We start from the raw sequence: 12,167 nt of genomic DNA, 5'->3' as shown, positions 1-12,167 counted from the left end.
TGGTTTAACGTCGACATCCCGAAGCAACTCAGGCTATGAGGGACGCCGTAGTGAAGGGCTCCGGAAATTTCGCCAATCATCACTGCCTCGCGGTTTACGCAACTGCGGTCTGGTTGGTTTGGCTTAGTTTGGTTTATGGGGTTTAAAGGGATACTGAGGCGGTTTTCGAATCAGCTAATTTTTTAGGGTTTTGAAGTAGTGTCATTGCTGATCACGTCTGTGAAATTATTTTTTCGATTTTGGCCAAAACAGTGGCGCAATAACCAATTAAAAACGCGATGTTCAAATCTCCCGCGCCCGCGCGAGCGTAGGAGAGGAGAACAGCGGAGAGGGAAACCTCGTCCATGCCGGCCAACGTGACGTCACGTTGAGGAGCCGGGGATACTTCGGCGCACCCGAGAGAGCTTTCAGCGCGCGTTGTTTCTCGTGCTGCGTGCGTTGTGACGTACAAAGCGTGCCAGCCGACCTTGAGAATCAGATTCAACACGAGGTACTACTCTGCGTTCGTGTCCATGAACAAATACGGCCGAGACTGTGTCGTCTTCCACTGTTTTTAGCAAGATCAAAAGCTCGCAGCGCAAGCGCTCGTTGCTGTAACGAAGAATTCAAGCTGACCAAAGCAAGCCTACTCTGCTCGAAGCACTTTCGTAAGAACGGCTACATGCATAGCTTGTCCCTAATGTGACCTCTGGAGATTTCTGTCGAAAAGGCGCGGCTGAACCATGACACAGTTCCTTCGATTTTCTCGCGCATGAGAGGCGTGTCACCATTCCGAAGAAGCGCCTCTTTTAAAAGTAGAAACATGCTCACTTAACCCATGAAGAACCTTTTAGAGGCTCAAGCATGTGTCGCTCTCCTCAGCAAGACGTTAGTGAGACGTTAGTGATTTTATACTCGGTTCGACGTGTCCAAGCAAGGAAGCAAGCAGAGCAAAGCACAATAAAGCAAAGCAAGCAAGCATCGAAGCTCTTCATATGCGGCATCTCGTTTAATCGTAGCTAAGGAATTAAAATGAAAGCGTTCGACGTTGATTTCGGATGCAGATTTATGAGAGAAATCAATGCCAACCGAGTTTTTGCAAGAAAACACCGCAACCTTACTCGGTTTCTTCATAAAGTTGTGGCAGCGGGCGAGTTGCAGCTAGCTTGGCTTTTAAACACACATATAGTTGGCGACTACTTCACTGAACCTAAACTGCAAATCTAGGAAGGGCGAACGTTTCCGAGGCAGCGATTAATATTTTCTGGCATCTGCTGAACGCGCCATGAGTGAAGCAGCAGCCTTGTGCACGTATTTGGCTTGGTTTCCAGCGCACTATGATTGCGTCACTATCTTGTGGTCACATGCCTCGCAGTGCTTGGCCACTGCGCTTCGCTAATTTTGACACCAACTTTGTGCTCCTTCATCGTTTCCTTGAAATACTTTCTTGCCCCAACCTGCAACTGAGAACAGGATTTTTTGTACACAGTGCTTTGGGCCTTTTCTTTAGGATGACGCTCTTCCGGGCGAGCCAGGAGGCGTCCGGTGGTGGTAATTGACTTGAGTATATTTCGCACCCCTTCCTTTCCGAGAATACGAGCCGAGGTTGTGCTGGCACCTTTTACGCATGGTCTGCATCGCGTCTTTGACGCTGGCGTATGCTTGTGCTAGGCGTAGAATTTTTTGCTTGTGTCTTTTTTGGTTTCAGGCGATACGTGGAATGAGCAAACTGTAGTAGCCTTTTCTTCGGAGGTCAGTAAAAAAAAATGCTGAGGCTCAGCTTGGCTAAGCCTGGGGAATGCGAAGCATATTAGTGGCTAGGCTTGGTAATACATGGCTTTCCTTGGTTGAATACTTGGTCATTTTAATACAACCACTAGAAGCCTTCGTCGTGGGGGAAGACAACGGCATGGCTACAGCGGAACGCCGACTAACCCCGAGACGCGCGTTGGGTGAGCGCCTGGATTGCCACGGAAGCCGCGTCTGCCTGCCCGGTGGAGCGAGCGTTTCACCTACACCGAGTGTGAACGCGCGTTCGAAGTGCGCGGGAATGCGCGGGTGTGACGGCTAGGGGTCCCACGGCGACGGCGCGAGGTGGAGGCCGGCTCTCTCATCCGATGTCACGTGGTGTGACGTCACGGTGTCACGTGGCGTGACGGCTAGGGGTCCCACGGCGCGGGCGCGAGGTGGAGGCCGGCTCTCTCATCCGATGTCACGTGGTGTGACGTCACGGTGTCACGTGGTGCGACGTCACGGTGTGACGAGGGGGTCCCACGGCGACGGCGTGAGTGGTAGCTCTAGCAATATGCTTCGCATAAAAATAGTCGCCGTATTCGCTTTTACAACACGGAAAGCTGCGATCTGCACTCAACGCAGCGCCGGGTCCGCATCGGCAGCTTCTCCAGTCCTCAAAGTGACGTCACGACCTCTCTTGACCAACCACGGGCGGCGGCGCGCCGCGCGGCGTGCCCCGCGGCACAGGCCGCATATTTCGGCTAAAAAAGGCACTTCGGGCTTGTTTTTGCCTTATTTGGATGCGATATTCCAGTATACAGCATGAAAGACTATAGGATGCCGCTGCCAACCCGATTTTCAAAAAAAGTGCTTCAGTCGCCCTTTAACGTCCAGAAGCGACTCACGCTATGAGGGACGCCGTAGTGAAGGGCTCCGGAGATTTCGACCACCCGTGGTTCTTTAACGTGCACTGACCTCGCACAGCACACGGGCCTCTAGCAGTGATGATTGTGACGACTGTCTCTCACGTGAGTCCCGAGGTGTTTAGGCCGGCGTCCGGCCACCCGGGCTGCAGCGGCCGTTGGCGCTCGCGGCCGCACACGTTCCCCTGGCTGTCGATCCCGTTGAGAAGCCGCAGGGGGTCGCCGCCCTTGCGCACCGCCCAGCAAAGAAGCACGCCCTGCGTCGCCGCATTCGCTTTTCTCACACAACCGCTCTGCGCATGCGCTCCTCTCCTCCCCAACTCCACTGGTTGAAAACAAACCGGCAGCTTGAACCGCGCATGCGCACTTCACGATGGCGGCAAGCACAACCGCCCAGCAAACCAAAAACGTCTCAGAGACGCCTAGCTAGACGTCTCTGAGAGGTTTTTAGTTTGCTGGGCGGCAGACGGCGAAATCTGCAATCGCGAACCCGGCACAGCGCATGCGCAGTTTTCGCCTCTTGGAAGTGGATTAAGCCTAAAGCATCCACGAGCGTTCGTTTCCAACCATTGATATGTGCAAAATTTACCGCGGACTCCGTTTTTAAGCATGAAATGCTTTTAGCCCCCGTTGTCGGCAGTGTGGTGACGTCACGCCGAGACCGAGATCCACTCATCCGGGCACTGAAATCCACTCATCCGGGCACTGAATTCCAGTTATCCGGGCACTGAATTCCAGTTATCCGGGAACTGAAATCCACTCATCCGGGCACTGAAATCCACTCATCCGGGCACTGAAATCCAGTTATCCGGGCACTGAATTCCAGTTATCCGGGAACTGAAATCCACTCATCCGGGCACTGAATTCCAGTCATCCGGGCTCTGAAACGTGAACATCCGGGCACCGTACGAGACTTAACGAGATTTAACGAGACTCTCTAAGCCCTCCTACGCGACCGGCATGCAAGCGCCGGTTGGTCTCCAAACGAGACAAAAAATAACTGCTGCCAGTGCCTTCTCAATGTTTATCAAGATATCAGTGGAGCTGTGGGTTTGATAATGCACGGAATTATAATTTCCGATTTCTAATAACGCGTGCAAAAAGCACATAAATGCCACGTTACACTTCGTTGTCATACGTGATCCGGGGGAGAAGCGCTGCGTTCAAAGGGCAAGGCATCGCGCCGAACGGGTGGTGGCGTTCCTCCCTTCCATTACGGTGTGGTTCGGGTGTCCACCGAGATGGCAGAGAATTACTGCGCCATTTCCTTTCCTCAAAAAACCTTGCGTTCAAATGGCAAGGCATCGCGCTGAACGGGTGGTGGCGTTCCTCCCTTCCTGTACGGTGCGGTTCGGGTGTCCACCGAGATGACATTAGGCCCGTAAACATTTCATGCTTACTCTACTCTCGGTTACGGGAGATGCAGAGAATTTTAAGCATGAAATGCTTTTAGCTCCCGTTGTCGGCAGTGTGGTGACGTCACGCCGAGACCGAGAGCCATCATCCGGGCACTGAAATCCACTCATCCGGGCACTGAATTCCAGTCATCCGGGCACTGAATTCCACTCATCCGGGCACTGAATTCCAGTCATCCGGGCTCTAAAACGAGAACATCCGGGCACCGTTCGAGACTTGACGAGATTTAACGAGACTCTCTAAGCCCTCCTACGCGACCGGCATGCAAGCGCCGGTTGGTCTCCAAACGAGACAAAAAATAACTGCTGGCAGTGCCTTCTCAATGTTTATCAAGATATCAGTTGAGCTGTGGGTTTGATAATGCACGGAATTATAATTTCCGATTTCTAATAACGCGTGCAAAAAGCACATAAATGCCATGGTACACTTCGTTGTCATACGTGATCCGGGGGAGAAGCGCTGCGTTCAAAGGGCAAGGCATCGCGCCGAACGGGTGGTGGCGTTCCTCCCTTCCTTTACGGTGCGGTTCGGGTGTCCACCGAGATGGCAGAGAATTACTGCGCCATTTCCTTTCCTCAAAAAACCTTGCGTTCAAATGGCAAGGCGTCGCGCTGAACGGGTGGTGGCGTTCCTCCCTTCCTGTACGGTGCGGTTCGGGTGTCCACCGAGATGACATTAGGCCCGTAAACATTTCATGCTTACTCTACTCTCGTTTACGGGAGGCGCAGAGATTTTTTTCCCTCCAAGCAGACGACACATTTTTGCGCGCTCCCTGGAGGGCTCGACACCTTCTGAGAAAGGGGTTTCCGTGATAAGAAGCATCACGAAAATGGGGGGCAAAAAACGAAACATGTAAAATGTAAAAAAAAAAATGAAAATGAGGGGACTGAATGGCAACGAGGTAGGCGAAAAGGGAATGTTATAAATTAGCGTAGGGTTCAGGACGATTGGTGCATGTGGGGGAGTGTCGGATACGGTAGAGAAAAGAAGGGCAGGATTAAGCACTGTATTTAGGTGTATGCGTCGAACAATGCGTATCATGGTGGTGAGAGATTTGCCCAGAAAAGGAAGTGTACGAAGAGTTCCTCTAATGACGTTATAGCGAAGATTTGTTGTTTGTAGTGGATAGTAGTGTACCATGTGGGTGGATGTCGCCGGGGAATCCCAGGCGCCTGGTGTTGAAGTTCGCGGGCGGGGCGATGCACCACCAAATTGCCTTGGATTCCAGTGTGACAAGGAACCCACTTCAGTACGTGTGACAGTGTGGGGACGTAGTTTGGCGAGAGCTTCTAGTAGATCATCCTGTAGATTCATCCGACCCGTATGAATCGCGGCTATAGCCAGTACTGAATCGGTATAGTATCCTGAGGGGTTGGGGGTGATAGGGAGAGGTCTTGAATACTGGTAATTATCGGGTAAAGTAAAACTCTAGTTTGGGCAAATTGATTCATGTTGAAAGAAAAAAAACTGGTAATGGCGCAAGAAACGGGGACACAGAAGGCACACAAAAGACAGGACTCGGGAGGGTGGCTGCGGGAGGGAGATCAGTGTAAGGATGAAGGGTGTGTGTCACTGCCTGGTTGCCACTCGCAACGAATAAACAGCTGCTCCGAAGTGAATTAGTGATGCGTCTGTGTAGATGATCGTCGAATCAATAGTATCAATAAGACCTATAGTACACGCCACTATGCGTACCGTGCCTCTGAACGCATCGCATGGTGTGCTCGTAAAAGCCCTCTCCACATTGTTATTTCGGTTTCATTGAAGCTCATTCCGTATGAGAACACGCAACGAATCATGGTACAGTCAATGTCGCGTTGTTACTGCGATGATGCAGTGCAATATCAGCTATGTTTCAGCACAAATGAATTAATTGAATAAGTGATCTCAACACGGCGACTGTGAAGAAGCAAGCGAGCGGGGCGCGAAATTTGTAACCGGGAGTAGCGGTAGCAGACAATTCTCCCATGATCCTCTGCGTTGACTCCGGAAACGCACCTCATCTATTGCAACTATGTATACCCACAGGTAAGCCGGGAGGCAGAACTTGTTGACTAAGCTGTAGTGCGGTGTACGATGCGCAGCATTCTCCTGCCTTACTTTTCAACTTCTGAAGAGCAGTAAGGTCGTACCAGTCCGGCGCAGAAGGCAGCGAACACCAGAAGCCAGCCGGTATCTGTGCACGAGCGTTGCCTCTCCAAACCCTACGGGGGAAAAAAAGAAAGGGAAAGAACACTTCGGCAATTCAAAGAAGTCATATGACGCAATAGCACTCCAGTAAAGTCACGGAAAGCATAGCCGACCGACAACCGCCTGTGGCACCGTGGCGACGACAGTGTGAATCGATAACCTCGGCACGAGGGCGCAGACAATTGAGCGCCTCATCCGCATGCTATCGGTTCGCGTTGTCGTGGCTGCACTACATCGCCGGTATAGCTTTTGTGTTCGCTCCGTAATTTCAGGTTAAGCTGGCCACAACGGCCCAGTGCGCCTCCGAACGGTGATCATGCATGGCGAGCTCTGGTCACAGCAGTGGCACATTGCTGGCACAGTCGAGCCCACTTATGACGAACCTGACGGTTACGCGGATTAGGTTCGTTGTACCCGTCGTTCATAGTACGTGAACTCCCTGTATTACAGCCAAAAATACTATAGGTGCGCCAAAAGTCGCGTTCGTTCCCTAAAAGCTGCGTCAACCGCGTCTGTTTCTTCAAAGCAGACCCTACCACTGTGCTTTACAGGCTCTCCAAGGCGGTCATGTTCACGCCGAGGTCCTTGCTGCCAACAATCTGCTTCAGGGGCGAAATAAAGCTCATCTTGGTTGTAGCTTGGCGGGTCGGCCCCATTAATCACAGTCCTAGTGGTATAGAACTGCTCATACTTTGCGTACAACGGCGTAGTCAGAACACGGATCTGCGATCTTGTCGTCCGCACGTATACGTAGTCACCCTTGGCAACATCCGCCCATCTATGCATCAGCGACGCGTTGCCAGAAATCCACATGCGTGTGCACGGGTGTCTTCGACAGCGTCATCTATCGCTCCTGAGCCCATTCAGCGATGAAAGTTGCGTATAATGTATTCATCAAGCTTGTTAAGCGCAGCGGCTGTTATTGAGCTGTGAGGGTCGGTTGGCCGATCAGCGCCGACCCCCTCCTCGTAAAAGCTATTACAACTGCTTTCTCCAACTTCTGCAGAGGAAACGTTCATACACGTGTGCTTAGTTTTTCTGCTAGTTGTTGTTCTGCAGAGCGCAAAGCCATAACCTTATGTAAATAGTGATGTTTTGCCACCCTCAGAAATGTTGCAGGGTGTGACGGTTCTTAAGCGCTTGCCTGACTAAGTGATCTCAATACGTCTCATTTTCTGAATGAGTCGTATATATGTTTCCACTGAGAGGCATTGCTCAGAAAAAAAACAACAATGCAATCAATTGTAAACAAGGAGTTCATTTTAGGTTACAGACATGTCCCTGCATATCTGTTACTCCGCACTGAGAAAGTGAAGATTTGAATCCGACGTTTGTTAAATGACGTAGAGGATCAGGTTGATTTAAGAAGACGCTCATTTGGTTGCAGCAAAATGAGGCTCGGTGAAACTTACGTCCGCCGAATGGACCTGGTTGTTGCGGTCGCAGCAGCAACAGCAGCACGCCGCCATCTGCGCGTGGAAGCGGCGCCAGGGGGCAGCACCTATACGCAGGAGTGCGGTTACAGAAAAGAGCTGTAAAGCTAGCATAATACTTTAAGCTAGGTGCAAACCGGACGCGCCGAGGACGACGTTGTCATGTCTTTTCTTGCGCGGGACGAGCTCATAATGGGATTATTCGTCCACAGCAACGCTTAGAGCATCATCACGTACGACTGTAACAGCAACTTGCCGGTATACACATACTAGCAGCTAGGTGGAAGCAGAAATGCACACAACAGTGTCACCTTCACTTACCGTATACGTTAGTGCTGCAAAACGTACTTCGAAACGCATTTAAATACTATCGACAACACCCATGGGTGTTGGTGCTAAATATAACCGTTAATGCATTAACCGTTATATGTAGCCCCAATGTGTATTCTGCATATGCCAAACCTATCATGAAATGTGCAGATGTACCATTTGGCACGTTTACTCGCAGGTGATGCGACATGCCATATCCTTCTGTAGCCTTTGTCTTGCATACAGCGCACGAAGATGGCATATCGCGGTGCATGAGAGCGCGAGTGACTGTTTGTCGTAAGCCGCTCCTCTCTTTATGCGTCTTAACCCCATAGCCTAATCCCCTTAATCAGTCCAAAACCACGATCGAAAATGAAAGTTTGAAACCTAAACTTCAAAAGCATTAACTCGCGAACATCGTTCACAATCGTCCAATAATAAATTAAAGGGCTACTACTCAGTATCCTAAACATCATGAAATGTTTAGAAACTAGAAAATACGCGTAAGACTCATATAATTATTTTCTCTGCCATAGCTTTCGGGATTCTAGTTAAACGTTTACCCAACCTTGGCCTGATGAAATAAACCTGTACTGGCGACAATAATGTATTCTAAGAAGGTGACTTACTTTTGCGGTCCGGTTTGCTGGGTCATCTTTAGCCCCCGGTTCAGAGTAACCGCTCGATACGAAAATGCTGTCCCTGCTGCTACCGCCTTCACGTCAACGACAGTTCGCCTTTCTCTGAAAGCTCAATGAAATTCTAGCTCATTTGCCCTCTAATCACACAAGTTGGTAATGTTTTGCATGTTTAAAATTGTGACGCGCTTATTTTTCTGCAAACTCGAACGTTTGTACAAATTGTCTCGTCAGCTTGTAGCTCATATAGAGAACTTCTGAAAGCTGTTGAAAATTTGTGACTGCACAGCCATGAATGCATAGATGACGCCACCGTGCTCAATAGAGACACGATCGTGGAAGATGCCGACTTCCGGACCTGATGTTCTGGATTAGTATACGATCAGGAAGCCCCTTTTCCCAACTTGCTTCTTCTGGTTCAAGCACTCGCCGGCTTTGCAGTCACAGAACACACGCACATTGCAAATGCAAACGCGGTTGCCCAATTTTCGAAAATGCTCACCACGTATCGGCGACAGACCAGGCGGGTAGGCCGGCCGCTGCGGTCGCCTGTCGCTTGTGTTCCGCGGGCCCGGCGCGGCGTTTCCCGTGGTTACCGCGACTGCTGCTTCCGCTATGCGCGTTTCCGCCGCTTTTTAGAACCACGGGCGCGCCGCCACACGCCTAGAAGAACACGGCGCACGCGGTTTCTTTGCGGCCCATTGGCTTCAGAATCAATTCAGGGTCGACGACCCATGTGTTTTCGACGTGTGCGAATTTAGGCGGACGGCTCGCCCTCCGTGCGCGCGAACTTGGTTTATTGAGGATGAGTGTCAGATCACACTGAAAGGAGCGAACTAGATACTGTGAACGACTTATCGCGAGCTCCGTATTTAGCGAGTTCTGGTAAAGTCGCAGTATCGGAATATTTCACGATCAAGTACTAAATTTTGCGAAGCAGAGGTCTTACGTACGCCCCTTCGCGCTTTTTTTTTCCGCCAAATTATTCGCGGCAACAATTTTTCGCGGGGTATATGTGAACCGTCAGAAACGGCAAAACTGGGTCTTCGCAAAAATTAGGTTGTTTACAGTAAACGAAACGGCCCGGCTTAAAGACTGCTTCTGAACTGCATAAGTAGTGACAGCACGAATGAATTTTTCAACAAGCTTTACCTTGATATTTTTGTATGGTTTCCAGCGTCGTGGCCAAAAAAAACTTAAAGGGGCTCTGAGGGGGATCCGTCATGGCTGCCGAGAGGTGCGGACGTGTGTCGCATTGCCTCCGCAGTTTTTGACCATTCCGAACCGTACCAATCCACAGCGCCACCAGATTTTATTTGGAGCTGAAAGAACTCACAAGCTGCCCCAACTGGACACCAGGTTCCGAACGGTAGGACCAAATTTTGGCTCCTCATCGGACTTGACTCTGCGATTCGGACGGCGTCTCGCCGAGCCTACCGGCAGGGCATCTTCGCCTACGGGAATACATGGGCCGCTAGGCCTGACAAGGCAGCGGTGGTGCGGCCTGAAATCGACCCCGCTCTGCGAACGACACATTCGATCAGACCATGGAAGGATTGCCCCAAAACTTACCGGACGCCCAGGAGATGGATGAGGACGACCTCAACACCACTGACTCCGAGAGCCCGGTGAGCAACGCTGACGCGGCGTCCGCCACGCAGGAGCCGCCCAACCCTTACAACAACGACGCCAGCTGGGAATTGGCATTGTCCAAACGCCAGAAGAAACTCCAGAGGAAGAGCAGACGGATCGCTGCGGGGAACAATTCGACCACCCAAAACAACCCCGGCGAAGACAACTCAACTCAACTCACCCCAACCGACGGAGGGCCAGCCGCCGCCGGCAGAAACGCCAACGGACAAGGAACAGGACACCAGCCAAGGCGCAGGCTGCCTCCGCTCCCTAAGAACGATTTCAAAATTATCATTCGACCGAAGAAAGGACTTGCTGTCAGACAGCTTCACACCCACCAGGTAGCCCGCGCTGTAGTTGCAGCGTGCAACCAACAATGCAAAGACGAAGATTTCATCATACGGCTCCGGCCAGGATCTAACATCATTATCGTAAGCACCCCACATGAATCAGCTGCCCAACTCGTGAGTCGCATTACCAGCCTCACCTTTGCGGGACGCGCATTTGAGATGAACACCTACGTGGCCGCGCCGGACGATGTCCAACGTGGCGTGATCCATGGAATTGACCCGGGACGACACCGGAAGAACTCAAGGCCCATTTACGAGTGCGCACCCAAGGAGTCACCATACTCAGCGCCCGGATGTTAGGAAAAATCAAGACGGCCGTCATCACCTTTGACGGTCCCATTGTCCCAAAATATGTTATCTACTACGGGGGCGAGACGGCATGCTACCCGTACCGCCCCACGAGACAAGTGTGTTATGTGTGTTTCCAGCAAGGCCACCGCTCCGACGTGTGCCCCACACCTAATGTGCGCGCGTGTAGCCAGTGCGGAACGCAAAACCCTCCGACTGGACATTCCTGCACTCCAAAGTGCGTGATTTGTGGTGAGGCCCACCCTACCGGGTCGAAGGACTGCCGCGAACGACTCAAGAAAGTCAGAAGGCAGCAAACCAAGACCGCCCTCAGCAACGCTACAGGTGAAAACACCAGCAACAGCGGCGGACGCGACAGCAGACGCCGCAGCCGCGGTGACCGCAGCAGACGGCCGCGGTGGTTCAGCTCGGAGGGAGAGACATCACGGAGCCGCTTGGGATCCCGCTCATCACGGCATCGCTCGCGGTCCCATTCGTTTCCCCCCCTGCCACCCCCTGCGGGGACGAATGCCGGGAACCAGCACCGGAAGAACGAAGACACCGGGTCCGCCCAGAAAAGCAGCAACAAGGTGAGCTGGAGAGCCGATGATCCCGGGTTTGCTCCACATTCGGGTGGGACTGGTAACAAACTCAACACCAATACAAACAACGCAAACAACCGTGACCTTGAACATGGAGACGCAGAGAAAGCAGCACTTAAGCGCGAACTAGAACTTGCTCGCGTTAAACAGAATGAGTTGGAACGCCAAATTGCGGAACTCACAAAGATAGTTCACGACCTAAAATCCAACTGCCACCCGCTGTCGAACGCTACACAAACGAACTCCTCGTTGCAGATGAGCGATGAGGAACGCTCAAACTTCAAAGCGGAAATACAACAGATGATGCAACAAATGGTGCAACAAATGATGCAACAGACAATGCATCAGCTACAAGGACAACTAGCAGAGCTACGGAGTGCTTTCCGCAAACAAAAACACACAGAGAACATTAAGGAAAAGGCCTACAACCGTCCTGCGTTAGCAGCTCTCGCCAATCCATCTACATCCCAGGGAACGGGCAATTGCACAAGCTCAAGAACCTAAATCATGGCTAACACGAACCACAGCAAACAAGACATCTTAGACATATGTCAATGGAACTGCAGAGGCTATCGCAAGAAACAAGGCCTCATCAAACAATTCATTCAGACGCAGCTAACACCACCTGACGTTATCGCACTTCAAGAAACGGGCGCGACACCCACTCTCACGG

At 51.6% G+C, this 12,167-nt stretch overlaps 1 protein-coding gene across 8 annotated transcripts in view; it reads right to left on the bottom strand.

The window, feature by feature from the left end:
• Window positions 1–10,790, bottom strand: part of LOC149334946 (choline transporter-like protein 1) — a 40,490-nt gene extending 29,700 nt beyond the window's left edge. For 2 of the 8 annotated variants that reach the window (XM_089551613.1, XM_089551618.1), the window contains exons 1-4: window positions 10,742–10,790; window positions 7,655–7,743; window positions 6,185–6,256; window positions 2,742–2,893 (exon numbers count right to left, since the gene is read on the bottom strand). In XM_089551613.1, coding sequence (XP_089407739.1) covers window positions 2,742–2,893; window positions 6,185–6,256; window positions 7,655–7,743; window positions 10,742–10,758 — 330 coding nt within the window. In that variant the 5' untranslated portion in view covers window positions 10,759–10,790. Of the gene's footprint in view, window positions 1–2,741; window positions 2,894–3,225; window positions 3,787–6,184; window positions 6,257–7,654; window positions 7,744–9,124; window positions 9,188–10,741 lie in introns of those variants that run through there. The other 6 variants (XM_089551620.1, XM_089551617.1, XM_089551616.1 and 3 more) reach the window with 5 other exon arrangements.
• Between the last annotated feature and the right edge of the window lie 1,377 nt (window positions 10,791–12,167).

Source organism: Amblyomma mixtum, chromosome 7, assembly GCF_055824585.1.
Source record: "Amblyomma mixtum isolate Tamu chromosome 7, ASM5582458v1, whole genome shotgun sequence".
Classification (NCBI taxonomy): Eukaryota; Metazoa; Arthropoda; class Arachnida; order Ixodida; family Ixodidae; genus Amblyomma; species Amblyomma mixtum.
This window is presented reverse-complemented; position numbering and strand designations above follow the sequence as displayed.